Below are 20759 nucleotides of genomic sequence, written 5' to 3' on the forward strand. Positions count from 1 at the left end.
CACTCTCCCCCTCTGAAAACTAAAGGAGCAGACCTGGTTTTACTGACCCAGAGAGCTTAGTCCCACCCGCACTAGGATAATGGGTTACTCTAAAGCCAAATCCAATGTGGCTTTGATTTGCTTTCATCCTACCGCAGGCAACTTTACAACAACCCCTATTTGTCTCTGGAGGGTGCTGAGTTTAAACTAAACCCTTGCCTTCTCCCTTATTGAAATTGACTCCCTAAAAGGTCATTGGAATTGATTACATCAAAGGGCATGGGTTTACAATAGTCGATACCCACAGCTGTTATTTATTGAGGTGCTTAATTCGAGCAAGCACCGTATTCAAGACTTCATACAGTGTGTTCTTTAATCCTCATCATAACTGTGTGAGGTAAACATGACTATTACTGCCCTTTTACAAGCCAGAAAAGGAAAGCCTGGGAATGTAGACAATGTACCCTATTTTACATGACTGAACGCATGAAATGGCTGGCTCAAGGCTCAGTCTTTGGAGTCCAAACCCATCACCTCTGAAAGATACTGTACATAGAAATACTGAAATGGTTAAGCGAGAGTTTGGCTGCTTTAGGTGTAAGGATGGGATGAAAACGTTTGTGGTTACTCAAGCATCCCCATAAGCGTATAAGGTAGCATTGTACAATGGTTATTTTCATCAGCTCTGGAGCCAGCCTGTTTAGTTGAAACATGGTAACTTGGCCAGCTATCCTGCATCTACCCTAGATCTTTACCCAGTTTGTTTGGAGATCCTGGGCAGACGGCCTAACCTCTCTGGGCGCTGATTTACTTTTCTCTAAGAGTGAGGTTATGGTAAGAGTAGTAGATATTTCCTAGAACACTTGTAACTTCAAGGTGACAAAATGCTCAGGTCCTGGCCCACAGTTAGGAACTTGCCACACTTACCAAGTAGCCTTATTTTTGATGGTCTTCGGGAATGGTGCTATAAATTTTCACTTGTGTTATAATTTTAACATCTTTCAAGTCTTAACTTTTCATTCTGCCTCCTCCATGTAGTTTTAATGAAAAAAAATCCTTTCTTGGCCAGACCACTGCTGGCTAAGAATTTCATTTGGAGTCCATCCAGGAAGCTGACCCTGTTGGAAAGTACCCCATGTCTCCTCCTTGGAGTTTCTCTTAATTGCCATCTGGCTATTTTTAGTTTCTTCAAATGTGAGCTGGGTACGGGCACGCATAGTCCATCCTGCTGAGGGTGTGGGGTTGTGGGAGCTGTGGGTTTTTAATTTGGAAATGTTTTGACACTTCGTTTGTCAGGGCACCAGTTGCTAGAAACTTGTGAGATTAAGCCAGAGCCAAGAGCTTATTATTTAAAAAAAAATCATCATTTCCACAAAGAAGAAGATTCCCCAATTGCAACAGCTGCTTTGTGCATCAGAATGTAAGGCTAGCTTAGGCAGAAAGGATTTGGGGATTTCAAGGCTTAAAAGAAAACTTAAATAACAACAAACATGCAACTCAACCTGTTGAGACCATCAGACTGGGTTGGGCTTCCTTTGGATGTATTTCTTTGGCTGTGTGTTCATCATCTATTTGATGCAAAGCCTGTGAGTCCACTTGGAAACCTGTGCTGATATGTGCCTGTCATTTTTACACCCCGCATGGTGTTGGTTAACATGGCACCCGGAGGAAGAGAAGGAGGAGGCCTGCTCTTCATTATTGATTAAAATCAAGGCTGTCTGTATGATCTTGCTGCCTTTAGTTTCTTCTCACCCTTCACTTCTTGCCCTGAACTTCGTAGTTAACTCAGTGGTAGTGGAATCCTTGTTCACAGCCGCATGGGGAAGCAAGAGGAGAAGGAATGAAGTCTTGATTCCCGCTACGTGTTTCGCATAGGCTCTGCCATGGCATCACAGTTGTGTTAGCTGAGGTTCCTACCTGCCAGTAACAGACAGCAGTTTCGCTCATCGAAGGAGAAAAATGTATTTCCTAAGAAGATACCAGCACATCAGGAAATGAGAAGACTATGTAGGTTCCTGGTGCGGAACTGTCTCAGGAAGACTACAGTGAGGCCAGTCCTGGTCACTGCCCTGGACAGCTGTCATCTAGTATTGACACGAAAGCTGTCCTTAGAACCCTCTCGCTGCTTCTTCAAAACCTGGAAGCAGCCATGAGCTCCTCCAACGAAACTATGAATTCCCTGCACCATCCATCTGACAAGCAGAGCCTGGGTTGGGCCTTTGCTAAGGCCACACAGGTGCTGGAAACCAGCACTGATACCTTTGCTTTCCTGACTGGGAGGCTGTGCTGCATCCTAAGATGGGGTGTGCCCCAGGTAGAAGAAGGGTGTTCAGGTACACAGAGCCACAAAAGCTCAGCAAACACCCACTGTGCCATAAAACAAAGCAATGCGCCGTGTATGGGTAGGCTACTGGTATTGATGAAAGGAAGTTTCACTAACTTGTATTAGGCAAAATACGAAAAAGAGGTAGAGTTTTATGCAAACTCAGATCTATGTATCTCCAAAGCCTATAGTGTAGGATGATTTCAGAAAGGGCAAAAGTTATTGTTTGTTCTATGTGGGAGGACTGCTAATTTATTTTTTTTTTAAATCAGTGTGTGTCCTGGAATATTTGTAGTGGAAGAGAAGCAAGATGTGAGAGAGAACCTCTGCCAGCAAATATATAAATATGATATATATACACACACATATATACATGCAAAGATGTGTGTGTATGTACCTTTTTCTCTGTTCTGTAGCTTACGCTCTGAAGGCTGTTGGGGCTTCCCTAGCAAGTGACCACCACCTAGTTATAATAGGAATCCATTGTCTGTCTCCTAGAAAATCAAGAGAGGTGGAGAACCTTGAGCTTCTGAAGGCTCCAGCAGAGGCTGAGTCCTTGTGTTGTCTGCCTGCTGGTGCTCTCTGATAGCCCTTGGTGTTGCTTGGCTTGTATAGGTACCACAGCCGTTGCTGCCACTGCTGTTACCTAATGTCCTTCTCCTGTGAGTCAGGGTCTTTTCTCACAGTCACATCCATCATACTGAATTGAGGGAATATTCCAGAAAGAACCATTTTTTTCCCCCAAAGGAGTTCACATTCACAGATTCTGGAAAAGTGTGGATTCTTACCAGGTGAACATCCTTCCTCTCGGGACAGAGGTCAAGTTCAGGTTAAGTTATATGAGATAATAACTCGTCCCTAAGACTGATGCTCCATAATAGCATTGAAGGGGGAAAAAAAAAAGTTAACCATGGGCTGTGTTTTAGTTCATCTCTTGGATGCCTTGAGCCCATGGGGACCATCTGCCTGGGTTGTCTGATGGTGAGACACGTCACTCATTCCTGGTGCAGAGAGGAGGAAAGTATTCAAATCACAGACACAGTTCTTCGTTCCTTCAGCTGAAAATGATCCATGTCATTGCAACAAGTCAGGCAAATAAGCCAGAGAGATGCAGTTCCACTGTGGATTTAGGGGAAGAATCCGAGGTATTTGATCTAGGGCCCTGATGACCGTGAAAGCAAGAATTACTTTTGCAAACCTAGCAATGTAGCAACTGGTTGCTATAGTGATATTCTCTTTGTACTAGCTGTTTATGGGAAGAGAATAGAAAGAGGAGGCTTGAAAGATTAGCACTGCATTTACATGAATTTCTTGGAGTTAGCTTCTGCCTGACACGCAACCTACTCACTGAAGGAAAATTTTAGACACCTCCCAAGACTGAGTTTCCAAATTTTGCATGTTTTCTCTTAGGCAAATTCAGGGTAGCTACTGACTTACCCAAGGTTTATGTAGAAGATTGTATCATAGCGATATTTGAAGTAGTTGGCTTTGTCCTGATATTATCTTTCCAGTGTAAGACTAGAAGTTCAAAAAAGGGGGTGGTGGGGAGAAGAAAGCAGTTAAATCAGATGAAGAAATCCATCAAAAAGCTTGCTCCAGGGTATTGTTCTAGAACCCGCCCTTTACTTCTGCTAAGCCAGATGAGCTTTGATTGATTGGGGACTTTCACCTAACTATTTAATGTTCTAAGTGTGAGCATTGACATAGTTACTTAGCTGCGGAATGGTGGCTTACACTTACATTTGAGAAGTCCCACCAATACAGGAAGAGGAAGAAAAAAAAAAAAAACAGAATTCCAGCGAAACAGCAGTAAATATGTCCAACTTCCTGTAACACTTAGCAGCTTCTTAGCCTCCATTCTGTAACATGGCAGAGCATGAGCACAGGTTTAGGCATGGCCACTTTGTCAGTCTCAAGCAGGTGGGTGTAAGGGGAAAAAGGAGGAGACAGAGAAGCCGAGAGCAAATAGCAGTGCGTTACTAAGCTGGCCATGGCTTAATTAAAAAAAATACTTGCTTGGTATAAAACAGGGCATCTTCAATGGGGCCATGGGAATAAGCCACTTCTTCCCGTAATAGTTTATCTGGGAGGAGAAAAGGAAAAGCATTGATGCATCGGCCAAACTATGCCCCCACTGAGATGAACTCCCGTCATGGATGGCTCACATACATGAGTACCCAGCAGGTGCTGCACTGCTTGTTCCTGCGGCAATGGTAACAATGAAACCACTCAGTAAGAAGCATGCGGCATAGATGAGGTGCACACTTTTGTTGTTTACATAACTGGGATGAGGACCTAGAAGAAACCATTGCAACAGTCCCCTCAAGCAGTGACTGTAGCAGTAGCATTAGTAATGGATTCAGATTTGCAAAATCATTGAAACCAACTTCTGGAAGTCTACTCCCAGACTAGCCAAGTGTTCACTCTAGCAATGATGCAAAATCACAATGTGTTATAACCATCCACCCAAACCAGCAATCTGGTAGCACTGTGGATCTTTTCATCTCCTTTCTGGTCTCCAGAACCAGCACATTCTGTGCTCAATACTTCTGCAACTCTTCTGCTTGTCTCTGTTGCTCAAACCATTCTTGGTTCTGATTCTTATTGTATCTTACTGTATGCTTACCTGAATGCTACAGAAAGCGTTCCAACTGCTTTTCCTCCTAGTGCCAGTTAAGATGCTTTTGCATCCACATGGGAAGGAAGGGAACCCTCTTTGAGCCAAATTAGCTAAAACAGCCCAGGGTAGGGTGACCATGTTGATTGAATCCTGCTTTCTGAGCATCAGGTCTAAATTTATCACATCTGGGGGAAGAAAAAGTCATCTTTTCCATGTGTCTCTCTGGAAGACAGGACTCCTTTTCTAGTATCTGCTTGTAGCAAACATCCTCTCCATTCTCACTAACAGAGCTGTGCCACATGCTCAAATCTAAAACCATCAGTTGCAAGAAGAATGGAACCACCTGATTGCCCTGCACCAATCAGAGCCCTGTGTCTGGAACTTGAGGCGGTGAACCACATGAAGGAAGGGAATAGGGAGTAGTGGTGGTGAGGAAGCACCAGCCGCTGTGTTCTCTGGTCCCACGGACCTACCATCTGTGCCTGTAATCCGATGTTGCTGCAAGCCAACTGTGAAGTGATTCTTCCGTTTACAACTTTTTGATAATCCTTGAGAGTCAAGGCAAGGCTTACATACAAGGCCACCAATCCTCAAACATCTGCCAAGTTCACCAGCCTTTGTTCTTGCCATGATCATATTTCAACCGTTCTCCTACTTCTACCAGTAAGACACACAGTCTTAGTTCCAAAGCAATTCTTTTCTCCCAACTATGGGTAGCTCTACCATTGTCAGAGGTCTTTGTTCACACTTCCTGAAGATCTACTCGTTTAAGTGACTCACTCTTCGATTTCTACTACCCAGGTCACTGTAATGAACTCTCTTCACACCTTGTGGTAGCGTGTTCACAGTATGACCTTTGTATGAGTCTATCATTACCGCAGTAGTACTTTATCATGCCTCTTATCTGCGCTTTCTTAGTTTTTTTTTTTCCTCTGCAAATCATGCGCTCTCTATCTCCATTGCCAACTTCTAGAAGTATTTGGCCCCAAGGGTTATAAAAGGCACTGGATATATGTGTGATAAATGAATGGATGCTGAGTGATTGGGGTGATGTCTATGGAAAACATTTGAAGAGGAGTAAATCTTGGCGGGGAGAAGCATACTTCATCCTTTCCCTTCATTATAGGAGAAAATAGTTGGAGAACTGGCAAAGGTGTGGTTAAAAGATGAGTGGTGAGTTTGTCCTCTGCTGTGACATAAGGCCGGATGAAACACAGGTGTTCATAAGCACGTAGTTTGCGTTATTTGTACACAAGCAACCCGCTAGGTAAAAGCAGCTTTCACAGCACAGCATGTCCAGAGAGCTATCTTAGGAGGAGCTATTACTGCAGAATTCTCTCTTCACCATGATAAAAGTGTTAATTATCTGAACAAGGTTCAAGTTCAAGCTGCAAAGGCCATAAAAGCATGTCATCTGTAACCCTTTTCATGGTTGGAATTTTTCTACTGTTGCAAAAGCCAGAGTTGGAAATGCAATGGGCTGGAAAAGACTGTTCAGTTTCCCTGCGCTGTGGCTACCTAGGAGCTGTTTGGTCTACTTCTCAGATCATGGTTTAGATATTAAAGGAGTTTGGGTGCCTTTTAAATAATGGCAGAGTACAGGATTCCACCTACTAACACAGGGCAGGTCTAACTGTTGAATGAATGTGATGAGAGTTGATAGACTCCTGGAAGGAGTCATGTGAAAAAGGTACACAGGCAGATAGGGAACAGAGTAGGTATGTGAGGCAACCAGCAGTGGAAGTTGGGGTTTTTCTGTTATTAGCAGATTCAGGCAATTAAAGAATTGAGTAAGTAGCATCACTTGGCACAGTATTTGTGGGATCATCAGGACCATTCTGTATGCAGAGATGGACAAGCTTCAACTTGGACACTACGATGGTTGTCCGAACATCGTAAAGAATAACTTGGACGTGAAGCACAACAAGTGGCAAAAAAAAAAAAAAAACAGTGTTCAGATTAGGCAATTGTTTTGAAAGGATCTCATGATTCAGGTTCCTCTGCTTTCCAGCCTACTTCTCTACTACATGGAGATATTCCACAATATAGAATTGTTACAAGCAAAGAAGATTGTGCTAAAAGTTATAGCATGGTTATAGCATAAGATAATTACATGAAAATTGATGTTTATTTTTTACTATTTCATTCAGGCTCATTTTGTTTACATTTTTATTATGACCCGAATACTTCCTCTTAATCTTTATCTAGTCAATACCAGTAAATAGCTTTGAACCCCCTGAAGGCCACATTATTTTTGTCTAAATATTTTGCAGGATTTTCTCCCAGAAATCACCAAAGTACGTGTAATAATTAAAATTATCTGTACCAGCAGGATGATGGCTCTATGATTTTTTTTAAATTCATTTACCAATGGATTCACATTTGGCCACTATCTCAAGGGCCCATTTCTTCTGCTAAAGATTTTGTAACATTTAATACTGTCCTTGTAAAGCCAAAAAAGTTAGCCATGGTTAGTTACTACTCTGATCCAGCAGAAGTTACAGACGAATTCCTTGTCTAGAGAAACACTACGTCAGGGCTGGCCGTGTGGGAATGTAATGATAAGCTGGCGGAGTGCCAGTCATCCCTGGCAGGACTCTGGGGATCACCAGGATGATGTTACCTGGTACATGAGCATGTGTTACCTGGTGCAGGTGCTCTCTCAAGGAGGCAGCCGATTTGCACTGTGTTTTCTGGACATGCATCTCTTGTTTTTCAGAGTGAAAGATACTTTTTTTTAAAATCAATTCATTCAACAAAGAACTTCGTGTGTCTTCTATGTGCTCTGTGTCAGAGATCATGAGTGAGAGATGGATGGGGTCTTGCAATAGAGAGTATTACCCCGGGGGGAGAGGGGGAAGAAAGAGAGAGATTAACCGAATCATCAGTCCCTGTGAGGAAAAATTGTAACTGTTAAGCATTGTGAAGAAAGAGGATGGGGAGGTGATAATAAAGCTGATAACAGGAGAACTGAGAGGAGAGCCAAGACCAAGGGAACCTCTGATAGAGATATCTGCACTTTGAACAATGAGCCGAGGTCTCTGCAGGGGGAGATGACCTGTACAACAGGATGCTTCCGGAGAATTAAACAGCAGGGCGATTCCCAAGGATATGGGTAGACTTAGGAGAGGCGCAAAGGGATGGGGGAGCACTCTTGCGCTAAAATGAATGCGGCCCCGTTACCATTCCTGAGTCTAAAGGTGCATACTAGAAATTTGAGAAAACTGGGACTCCTATAGAAGGGGAACCACTAAAGCTACAGAGACCCAAGAAAGAAGAATCCAGACGAAATGACCCGATTCACTGTCCTCACTTCCTCTGATCTCCTGTTTACCTAGACAGATCCCAGCTAGAGTCCAGTGAAACCACAGAGGTCAGGCTGCAGGAAAGCAGAGAATAGATCTGGAGGAGTAGATGGCAAATATCCAGCGCTGAGAAGGTTACGATGACCACAGGTGGTTGCCATGGAGTCAGTAGTGGGGAGCTCCTCGGGAAAGGGAGCGGCATATACATATCCCACAGCAGGTGTGGCATGCCATCTTCCAGGGAGGCCTGTGTCAGTGCAGAGAGACTTGGCAGAAGGTCAGCTTGCATAATCGGAACAGCTTACAATGTCCAGGAACAAGGCTGAGGGTTCTGAGCTGCTCTAAGTCTAAGCGGTGACTCGGAGGCTGAGAAATGAGAGAACTCGGCCAGAATGCAGGAGATACCAGTGGGATCCTGAGATCATCCTTTGACCACTGCGTAATTGGATGCAGTTTACTGAAACAAATGATCCCGCTTCCTGATAATCTGTTAGCCACAGCTAGTGACGTGGGCATTAACAGATGGAAGGAAGTGGAGGAACTGCCTCTCGCTCATCTATTGCGAGAGAGCAGCCCATCAGCTTGCCCTGTCACGGGGACCTGCACAGGAGACCACAGAACCCGGGACAAAGCGATGGGGTTCCCGAGCCTGGGGTGGAGTAGAAGGGAGACACATACACACTAGAACAGACAGGCCACTCACTGCTTGATTCCTCACGGCTATGAACAGCACATCCAAACGCACTTCTGGCTTACCTGGCTGCCACAGAGCATCCTAGGTATGCCAGCATCACACTTGCATCTCTGTGCACTCCAGTCTTCTATCTTTGGCCGTGCAAACAAGATAATCAGGATGTTGCCTGTACCTATCTTCTGGCCCCTCATCCTAGCTCTCTTACTCACCTGCTCTGTCCCTTTGGGTAAGCTACTCAATACTTCTCACCCTCAGTTTCCTTATCAGTAAGATGGGGATGAAACTTCCCACACTATCCCAGTTACATGTGAGTCCCAAACAGGTAGTGTCAAGGGAAACTTTGGAAACTACTCCGTACACAAAGGAGTAGTTTGCTCCTGCTTATGAGAAGTTATTTTTTATTGTTTTAGGGGGCTGGAGCAGGGCACAGGGCATGAAAGTATAACTCATATGTTCAGTTCTGAGATGGTCTACCAATGGTAGAAATGCAGTAAGAGGCAGTCTCAAGACTTTCTGCAGGGCTCTGCACCTGTGTTCATGGCCAGCCATCTCCTGGAAATTCCTGCTAGAAAGGACTCAGGTGATGTGTTTCCAGGAGAGCCTCTAGAGATGCTTTTGCCCAGGAGTTCTTCACTTTATCCTCAGCTTTCTGTGTCTTTGTTTCCCAAGTGGCATAGTTACGTAGACAACCTCTTACCAGTCAGATGATGGAAAATTCCTGTTACCTTTTGTGTTCATATTTTGCGTACAGCAAGAGGCTGATGGAGTTTTCTGGATCATGCTAACAAAACATCAGACTGCTTTTCAAGACCTGTGGTCTGCCTGGAATCAGCCAAACAACCCCAGGCTCTTTTGACTCAAAATATTCCAATTTCTCTGTAAACATGGCCCAGGTCTACTCAAGTAGATTCCTACTTGAAGCCGTTTGGCAAAGAGTAAACCCTGTCAGGTTCCTTTCCAACTCTTTGCCCTTGTTTCCTTTCTCACTCATCTGCCTTCTAGCAGTAAGATAGGACTAGGATTTTTCATTTGTTTACTGAAGAGAACTGAATAACACTGCTGTAAGATGGGCTACACATCGCCCTAGCAAATTAGGCAAATAGCTCCATTTGCACATCTCTTAGGCTCCTGTCACCAGAGCATCCAGCTGCAACTTCCATTGTTGAACTCTGCGTCTGTACTTTGCAGCTTGGCATTGCCTAAAGTTCTGGAACGGTTCTTCTAAAAATGGTGCGTGTTTCTCTGGGGACATGCACTGTGCTCCACCATCTCACAGCCTCTTCTTCCTAAATGGTCGTCACGGAGTGTTCATGCAATGGACCGTGGCCACGGGAGATGCATTTCCTAGGGATGGGGAAGAGAAATGAGTGCTGGTATTTCTAAAAGTATAGACAGCCTGACAGCCAATTTTGGAGTCTGGGTGACATTTTCAATTGGTAATGCTGCTAATTACTCAAACCCTAGGAAACCATATGGAATACAGCCACAGCTCTAGAATTAATATAAGTGAGCACTGTGAACCCATTATAAACAGCATGTTTTCGTAGAATAATGGCACAGTATCTGTGTCAGCACAGTGTGATATTGTGGTTAAGACACACACATGCAAGCATAAAACTTCCTCATACTTCTGTGGGTTTTTTTCTTTTTTGGAAAATATTCCTGCTACTAGAATTTGTTAACCTAACTTTTATAACCAAAAACACCGGTGTCTTTGTTGAACATTGCCAATTGATGTTACTGTGATGGATTTTAGTTTTATTGAAAGAGGAGTATAAGTAAGTTTTGTAGGATGATATGAGGTATGAAGTTGGAAGGTAAAATGTACATTTCCAATTTTTGGTCCTCCTATTTGCCACCATATGAAATTCATCTGTTTAGTGTTTCTTCGTTGTTGTTTTTTTTTTAATCTCTCAAGATTATGTAATGATGTCATCTACTCCTATGGCTAATAGGGATTTTTTTAATTGACTTTTTTATTGGAAAGTCAGAATTATAGAGATAAGGAGAGAGTGAAGGATCTTCCCTCTGCTGGTTCACTCCTGAAGTGGCCACAAAGGCCAGAACATAGCCAATCCAAAGTCAGGATCCTCTTCCAGGTCCCCCATGCCGGTGCAGGGTCCCAAGGCTTTGGGCCATCCTCCACTGCTTTCCCAGGCCACAAAGAGGAGCTGGATGGGAAGTGGAACAGCTAGGACTTGAACCGGTGCCCATATGGGATCCCGGCATTTGCAATGTGAGGACTTCAGCCACTAGGCTACCATGCCAATTCCCTAATAGTTAAAAGTGAAAGTTTTTACTGTCAGGGGTCCTCTGAATGAAAGTTAGCAATGAGCATTAGCAATGAAAACTCAGCTGTCAGACTGAAATTCAGGTCTCAGCCTTAGCAGTGTTCCAATTTTAGTATGTGTGTTGCCAAAGTGAGCACCTTAGCAAGTGCCTGGAAAGAAAGTCCCAAACTGAACCATCTGCCTGGGGCGTCTCAGCCCACAGGATCCAGAGCTGGTTGCATTGTGCTAGGAAACAGAGCCTACCTTGATTTAAGTTGCCAAGTCTGACAGACACTTGAAACAGTTGCCTTTTGTACCTGTTGCTAGGTTTGGTGGCGCAAGCTCACACATGACACTCCACTGTCCTTGCCTCTATGTATCTCCAAAACCATCGGTGTTGTGAAGAAATTGGAGCAAGGAGAGCTGGCATTATGGTAAAGCAACCATCCACAAGGCTGGCATCCTAGCACCTCCACCTTTGATCAGCTGCCTGCTAATGGCTTGGGAAATGCAGGGAACATGGCACAAGTTCTTCGGCCTTTGCTGCTTCCGAGGAAGACCCGGTTGAAGCTCTTGCTTTCTGGTTTTGTCCTGGCTCCATCCTGGTTCCATCCTGGCTATTGGTACCCCTTGGGGAATGAATCAGCACACTGAAGACCAATGTCTCTCTCTTTCTCTCCCTCCCTCCACATCTTTCTTTGTGACATTAACTTGCACATATAAAAACTTTGATAAAAAAAAAAAAGGAGAACTACAAGGATATTAACAATGCCTCATAGGCCGAGAAACCTGTGCCTTGCACCATGTCTTCCACATGTATTTCATACACATGGGAGGACCAGTTCTTGCGGAGAGAACCATTGCTCTGCCCAGGCAGAACCAATCATAGATAGCTCCACTTGTGCCTTAATTACGTTTGATCCCTAAGATTCAAAGCTGATCCTGTGGCCTTCTTTGCTTCCAGGTTGTTCTTGATGTGGGGTGTGGATCAGGAATCCTGTCATTTTTCGCTGCACAGGCTGGAGCTAAGAGAGTCTATGCGGTTGAGGCCAGCTCGGCAGCACAACACGCACAGGTAAGTGATGGTGTTTTCAAGGAAGCTACCAACTGGGTCTGCATTCAAGTTCATGGTGCCAAGTGATGAAAACTCCCAGGCAGGCCATCCAGAATAATTGATTTTTCCCAATGTCTGATCCTTTTTCTGTTAGAATCCTGCTGCTGCTGCTGATGGAGTCCAACTATAATGGTGAAATTGAAACTTTTTTTTTTTCAAATTTAACTGATAAACTAAAGCAAAACCTTCTTCCTTCCTATCCATTGCGTGGCATGTTCCCCAGGGATAGGAGATGAGAGTTTTCTTGTCATTAATGACCTTATAAAAAGAAAAGTCAAATTGCACCAGAGCCAGGCATTGATTTGTTTTTTTTTGAAGAATTATTTATTTTTATTGGAAAGGCAGATTTACAGGGAGAAGGAGAGACAGAAAGATATTCTGTCCACTGGTTCACTCCCCAGGTGACTGCAACAGCCAGAGCTGAGCTGATTCGAAGCCGGGAGCTTCTTCCTGGTTCCCCACATGGTTATAATTTGTTGAAGTCTTTTCATCTGTAGGCATATTTGCATTGGGTAGCCAACACTTGGTAAAAAGAACTTTGAAGAGTTAGTGAAGCAACAAATGACTGAAAAATTTTCTGTTTTTCATAAACTTTTGAAAGTCCCGTCATCCAGCTGTTTTTGTGTATGTGTGTGTCATTGTTCATTTGTTTGGTTCTTTTTTTTCAAATGTCTGCTTGTTTCTCCGTTGTCATGGCTTTGCCAGAGAGGGAGAGCCATAGCCTGTACTTACACACAAAATCATTAGGGCTGGCCCTGCCCAAGGCAACTGCAGGCAGGACTCAACCTTCAGTAGATCTGTAGTACATTTATTTGCAAGTTGATAATTTTGTATGACCTCCAAATCGTATTATCAATATCCAACAGGCTCCTGTTGGTGGGCCCATCCCCCGGACAGTGATGTGTTTAAACGTTAAAGGTACAGTACATTTGACTGTGTATGTGATTATGAGGGCCTCTGGCAAGAAATCAACACAGAGAAGAAGGAAAAGGAAAAACTAAAATCTGAAAGCTTTTTGTTTGAAGAGCATTTCAAACGTAGAGGTAATTTGCAACACTGAAATGATTCAAAGATGCTTTTAATTCCCCTTATCTAGATTTGCCTGTTGCTTACAAACATTTTGTAGACTTTTTTGTTTCTTGTTTACTCTCTTCACCGTATGCATGATATGTGTACATACACATGCAAATGGGGATAGACACATCACTTTCATCCTATGTGATGGTCATATACTTCATAGGTCTTGGTTCTTAAACTTTTCACTGAATGTTTCCTGCAAATAGCATCCTTCTCATGTACAAAGCAAAGAGGATTCTAACCTAGTGGTGAGATGGAAGCTTTACAATGGCTTCCCTGTTAAGTCTGGTTGATGATAAATGGTGTTATCAATGGCCCCAGCTTGAACGGAGGGATTACCACCAAAAGTGCTGGGCTGGGGAAAGTCTCCACTTTCCCATCTTTCCTATTGCACGGTAATTGTGTAAACATTAAACACCCTAAAGGGTTCCACAGCACCACCGCTTTAGCTCCTGCCTGTGTCTGCTTCTCCGTGTGTGTGTGTGTGTGTGTGTGTGTGCACGTGTGCATGCTTGCAGTAGCCTTTGTGTGAATAACTGACTCAAGCCAGGGAGGAAAGTGACTTTAGCACTCTTGCCTGTCAGCCTGCTTTGCCCCCAAAGCCTTTTCTTACATGTGATCCCAAGAACATGCTGGTTAAAATTATATTCAGGGCCCAGGATAATTAGAATATTGTCACAGGGAGGGTTTAACAGCAGCCTGGTCGTGCTCCAAGGAATGCATGGGCTCCATCATGCCTGTTGCTCCCAGGCTGGGTGTCATGAAGTGTTTCCCCTTTCACCAAGGCCCTTTTGTCTTGTGGAGGGTGATCTGTACCAGCCCGTGGTTTGGGCATCTTGGGCTGACACCCACCTGCACTGTTTGTGGGTGGCAAAAAGTAATGATGAAAGCACACGCAAGATTTTCTGTCTAAGAATAGGCTGGTGCAGCGCGGCACACAGTGTGTGGAGCTCCTTTTGACCCTTTCATTATTGGGTAATTGAACCAGCAGACATTTAAATCTCCCCCCCCCCGGAGTCTTCATTAAATTGCTCAGAAAAGATAAAATTGCAACAAGAAAGAAAAACGTACAAATTTAACCACTGTCACCTGTCTCCGGATTCTTCTTCGCCCACCAAGGCTTTCTAGGCTTTAAGTAAACAGAATATTTTCAAATCACACTGATTTCCATTTCACTTATACTTGGCAGCTTGGTCCAATTTTTTTAAGGATTAATCCTAGGAAGGCAAGATAATAGGAATGCCTCCTTGCCCGGAGGGCATGCCTGGTAAGATTCTTTTTTTTAATGGAGTGGACATGAACTTGCCACATACTCACACCTTAGGCCCCAGCTGTCATTTTTGGATGATTAATAAGAGAATACCCCTGACCGAAGAAGAGGGCATAACTAAAGGTCCCCCACGTGTGTCTAAACTCTGAACCTGCTCTGTCTCAAGCTGTCTCTTTGCTCTTTTTTTTTTTCTCTCTAGCGTAAGAAACATAAAGCTAAGGCCTGCAGATCATGTAGGCCAAAAGCAAAAGGAGAAAGCTTCCATTAAATTTTATACATGGATGTGGTTCCAAGGGAGATTTTATTTTTTTATTGTAAAGTCGGATATACAAGAAGGAAAGGTGAAGATCTTCAATCCGCTGGTTCATTCCCCAAGTGGCCACAATGGCTGGAGCTGGGTCAAACGGAGGCCAGGGGTCAGATTCTTCTTCCAGGTCTCCCATGCAGGTGCAGGGTCCTAAGGCTTTGGGTGATCCTCGACTTCTTTCCCAGGCAACAGGCAAGGAGCTTGGAGGGAAATGGAGCAGTCAGAGTGCGAACTGGTGTCCATATAGGATTCCGGAACATGCAAGGCAAGGACTTTAACCACTAGGCTATGGCACTGGGCCTGGAGATACTCATTGATTTCAAATTGTACCATGCCTTTCCGTGGTACTAATAAATGCCTGAAAGGGCCAGAGTGGGGGTAATACAATGAGAATGAGCATCCATGACTTTCCCTATGCATTGTAATCCAATTACATCAACATCGTTCTTTGCCATTCAGACAGCGAAGTGCGAACTGTTACGGACCCATTCGATCAGTAGACTTTGCTGGTGCACAGCTCTTGTGACCAAAAACAATCCCTTTGGGACGGGGGACTTTGTGTTCCATCTTTTTGCCCTCAGGAAGGGTTGTGGCCTCAGGTAAACTGGTTCTGTTGGTGTGAGTGCTGGTCCCAGATTATGACTCAACAGAGAGCCACCGTCTACCAATATACCTAGGAGTTTGGGGCATAAGCACCTTGGTCCTGATCCTGACTTTGGACAGATGAAGCTGATGGGAGATGAGCATAAAGATAATAGTCCATCAAAGAAAGGGAATCCAGGGGACGGAACAAATGGATAATAAATGATAGGAAAGCCACTTAAACAGGAGCTGTTCCGGTATGCAAGAAGGAAGCTCCCTCCATGGACAACTTCAGTATTGACCCAATTCACTGAGGAGTTTAAATTAGACCATGTGGGATACCACCCTGTTTACTTCAGTCCACCCTTAACCCCAGCAAATAAGAAACCCCTTTTGCAGGCGGATCGTTGATTGACATGACTTCTGTATGTTCCTCCAAATCTGCTATGTTGGAGATTTACTTGGCAATGTGTTCATATTAAGACATGGAGCTTTTAAAAGATACCTGAGCCCTGGAGATGGAATCATTAAATGCATTCATGCCATTGCCCTAAGAGTGAGCGGTACTCTTTTGAGAGTGGGTTGTTCTAGAAGTGAGCTTGGCTCACCCTCATGGCTTCTTCCACAGGCACCCACCTGTTCTTAACGCTCTGCCAACATGAGGTAACAGTCTGAAAACCCTTCCCGGACACTGTCTCTGTACCCTTGGACTTGGCAGCCTCAGAAACCAAGCCTGACAAACCTCGTAGTGTATGGTGTCCTGTTACAGTCATGCCATGAGGGAATGTGGGAATTTCCATCCCTTGAAAAATCATGGATAGAAATACTCCCTTCGGAACATACTTTGAGGATTGAATGAGAAATCTGACATAAAAATTACTGCAGTGACTGACACGCTTGCTGTTGACATCATGGTTATCATCAAAATAGTTCTGGGGTTTCATGTCATCCATGTCTGTATAAATCAAAAACAGATTTCAAGGAAGAGATATTACCAGGCAACATAGGCCTACATGGGGCTGGCAGAGAAGCATGTTGCTTATGGGAAACGCGTTGCTTCTATTGCATTTTTTTCAGTTCTTTGACTTCTTTTCAAAACCCAGGCACTACAAAAGGCTCGGGCTTTGCTACCTTTTCTTCTCAAAGATCCTGCAGATGAGCAGCCACTCTGGAATCCAGTTCTCACGTAAAATTCGTAGCTGGGCCCTTTGATTGCCAACATGAGATTCCTCAGTTCTCTTCCGGCCTTCGTGGTTGTTCAGCCTCTGCAGCCTTGGGGACAGACATCAGAACATGCCTCCCCACACACACCCCAGCCCTTGCCAATACCTCTGCAAAACCACTTGCTTGGGTCCCATCCCCGTGAGGGTCTCATTAGCCTTTGCGTTTCTAGAACATTCTGTTGACATTAGTACTTCTGACAACGTGAGAACTTTGAGAACCCCTGCATGTCTGACCCACTGAAGCAAAACACTCCCTGAAATTGATTTTTTAAGATATTTTTTCCCTATTTCATTTTTACTTTTATAGTACAGTTTCTTAGGTTCTGGGATTTCCTCTATCTCCTTTTATTCCCTCTCCTAACTTATTTCCCCCTATCATCACAATAGTACAATCCTTCATGAGCAGTCATAAGTCCATTATTCTGTTATTTAAGTGCATCCTGACGTTGTAGGTATGGACAATTGCAGAGTCCGACATCCTATTGTCAAGATACATTTAAACATAATTTTAAAATTTTATTTTTATTGGAAAGGCAGATATACAGAGAGGAGGAGAGACAGAGAGGAAGGTCTTCCGTCCAATGGTTCACTCCCCAAGCAGCCACAATGGCTGGAACTGAACCAATCCAGAACCAGGAGCTTCTCCCGGGTCCCCCATGTGGGTGCAGGGTCCCAAGGTTTTTGGGCCATCCTCCACTGCTTTCCCAGGCCACAAGCAGGGAGCTGGTTGGGAAGCAGGGCTGCTAGGACTAGAACTGGCACCCAAATGGGATCCCAGGATGTTCAAGGTGAGGACTTTAGCTGCTATGCTATTGTGCCAGGCTCAGTCAAGATATATTAACAGTTGCATCATTACTTTAATTTGGAAGTAGAGATGCATACTGCATTGTATCTTCACAACTGGATATCATCCTCTCTATTGCACAGTTGCTATACATTCCCTTCAATGAGAAACCATAAAACAAAACCGACAAGAATGAAGGGATTTCCATGCTGTCTTTGAAAGGTGCTTCAAGCAGACCCTGCAGACACCAAGTGCGAGAAGAAAGGCAGTTTGAACGACAGCCATCAATCTGTCTCCCTTTGTGATGAGCAAATGGGGGATATTAATTTTTATTTCAAATCCTTACCATACCCAAAGAGAAGAATTCTAGACTCTTGACATATATGGGGTTTATTGAGAACATGAGAAGATGAAAGTGTGTACACACACACACACACACACACACACACACGGGTCGCCATGTGGATAGTAGACCCAGAAGGAGAAGGTTGCATGAGAGGGAGAACTGATACCCCAGTAACCTTTCCAGCTGTGCACTCCAACAGACAAGAGAACTTCCCCCAGTGGCTGGCTTCTCTTTTGAGGCAGGAATGGGATTTTATCTATAGGCATCAAGTCCCCTGGGAGTCTAATAATGGTTCCACAAAATTCCACATGGAGCCCAATGCCATGTCTGCTCCCACTCGGTCCTGGATGAAGCAGAAACATCCTAAGGGCAGGTGTGTTTGGGGTGACAGGTAATTGGATGGAATTACACGTAAGGTGGGTGTGTATGTGAATGTGTGGGGTGCAAGATAGTGGCTTACACTTGCCTCCAGCTCTGCTGTCTTTCTGCCTGCCTCGCCCAGCTCATCATGATCTGATAAAGAGAGCAATGCCTCTTTTACCTGTTTGATCTTCTGGGCTCCTGAATAATTTTATTGCAATAATTTGAAGAAACTGGGGACCACATCCTTTTTGAACGGAGATCTCATTTCCTGAATTCATAGGAGGAACCTGTAGATGTTTAGATCCGCTGACTCCAACAGTAGCCTCTTCCCACCTCTTGGCTTGGTCTGAGTGTCCGTCAGAATTGCTGTGTTGAATCTTTGGGGAAGCAGTTAAATCGTGAGTCCTCTGCCCTCTTGTATGGAGTAGGGCCTCATAAAAGAGTGGAGGACCTAGTCAGGTCTCTCCCATTTGCCCCTGTGTTTCTCTGGCACAGGGTGGGACAGCACTGCCCCATTCATCTTCTTGTCCCTTCTGCCATGTGTGGACCCTGGCTAGTGCCATGGATGAAAAGTGGACCTTCACCTGATGTTAAGTGGTTCAGCATCCAGATGTTGGGTCTTCCGGCTTCCAAAACTATGAGAAATCATTGCTCTTCTTCTTTCTTCTTTTGAAATTATTACAGCTAATACAGCTCTGCCAACACTTCAACACTGACACATCTTGTCAACTTGAGGTTTGAGTTGTAATTCAAGTGAAACCTTAGCTCGGTTGCAGCTTCAGGAACCTGCTTTCATTAAGCCAGAATCTTCACTCCCAGCCACTGCCACCTTGGTTTAAGCTCCTTTCTCTGGCACTAGAGGTTCTGTTAAATAGAGTCCTATTTAGGGGTCAGTTTGATTCTCATGTTTGGAAAAAGTACTTGTTGAACAAAAGCACTTTCCACTGCAACAGCTACACATTTTAGGGGGCTGTGATTAGGGCACACATTTGCTTAGCAAGCTTTGCCAGGCGGTTTAGGACAAACTGTCATTTCAACACGACGGGTGGCACGAAGCACCATTTAAGCTTTGAGGGAATAGATCAGAACAGCACTTTCGTGGTTGATTCGTAATCGTTGCTAACGATGTCTCGGAATGTCTTACTCCAGCAGCGAATTTGCCAGCTTTCCCTCTCCTGATCAGGGCTGGGTAGCTGAAGCATCACTTGAGTGGGAGGTTTCCACAAGGAGCAGGAAGACATGACCAGGGAGTTAGGCTGCGAGGTTGCTGAGTCCTGCTCGATGCCGAGCCTCCCTTGGACTCCGCTGAGCCATCACGGAGCCTCAGATTGGCGTTCAGTCTCCCTCCTTGATCTGCTGCAGCCGAGCACATGATCGCTGGTTTTGCCACCCGGGTTACTTTTTAATGATCTGAAAGGCCACAAGGAGCCGGCGCTGCTTTGGTGTGGTTCCTCATTCAGCAACCTAATAGCTGTCTGCAAAGAGCTTGCTCGGAGAGCAACAGGAGGAGGGCAAAAACCTGCTCCTCTCCAGCAGGAGCAACGAGACTGCGAGATGCTCTGGTTCATCTGTCTTTCTGTGCCCAACGCTGGACACCTGACCTGTTGGGAGCTGACTCATTGCTGTGTCTTCATGGTATTTTTTTGTGGTTGCTTTTTCTTCTTTTGTCAACAAGCTTTAGCGGGAGCAGCCAGCAAAGTGCCCGGGGAACTGCTGGGGCTCTGTTGTCTCCTGTAGCATCGCCGGAAGGGGAAACATGTTTTTCCTTAACGTCACCCTCTGTGCAAATACACTTCAATCATGAAGGGAACCAAAGCTGGCACGGCAGGGCACGCAGTGCTGGAGTGAGAACGTGTTGCCAACTGTCCCTGTATACAGGCAGCTGCTGCTCACAGAGTCAGAAGAGAAAGCAGGAAGCTCCTGTTGCTCTCTCCTCTCTGTATACTTTTAAAACAAAACTACAGATTGGCATTGTTTACATGCACTACATCCCATAAATACGTACAAGTATGATCCTGCTAAAGTGATCATATAGGAAGATCAAAAAATATTCAGGCAGAGCAGAACAGAGCTAATCCCCAAACCCCAAACCAAAATGCGCTAGACTGCAAAACATTTCGAGTGTCGCCAGGGTGCCACGTATAGAAAATTCCATACCTGACTTTACAGAACGGGGTGGTAGCCAAAAAGCAGGTGCACCAACAATGTGTAAATTACTTTCAGGTTATGTATAACAAGGTATCCATAAAACATAGATGCATTTCCAATTTAGTCTTAGATTGAATCCTCACGACATCGTGTAAATGTAAGTTGGCCACAATCTGAAAAGCATTTTGAATCCAAAGAATCTGTAAAGTGTAGTGTGTCAATGTGTCTAAGTGGTACAGTGGTCAATGCCTAAGGAAGTGACTCTGTCCTTGCTAGTATATGGGAATCTGAAGGTTTGCATTGTTAGGACCAGTAAGTTTTTTAGGCTATCTCCTCAACGCACCATAGTGATTG

At 44.4% G+C, this 20759-nt stretch overlaps 1 protein-coding gene across 1 annotated transcript in view; it reads left to right on the plus strand.

The window, feature by feature from the left end:
• LOC121162019 (histone-arginine methyltransferase CARM1-like) overlaps positions 1-20759 on the plus strand; it is a 129707-nt gene that overhangs the window by 42936 nt on the left and 66012 nt on the right. The window contains exon 5 of the mRNA XM_040988758.1: positions 12156-12266. Within this exon, the coding sequence (XP_040844692.1) occupies positions 12156-12266 (111 nt within the window). The remainder of the gene's footprint in view (positions 1-12155; positions 12267-20759) is intronic.

This window comes from Ochotona curzoniae, unplaced genomic scaffold, assembly GCF_017591425.1.
Source record: "Ochotona curzoniae isolate NIBS_2020 unplaced genomic scaffold, NIBS_Ocur_1.0 contig_50, whole genome shotgun sequence".
In the NCBI taxonomy this organism is placed as follows: domain Eukaryota; kingdom Metazoa; phylum Chordata; class Mammalia; order Lagomorpha; family Ochotonidae; genus Ochotona; species Ochotona curzoniae.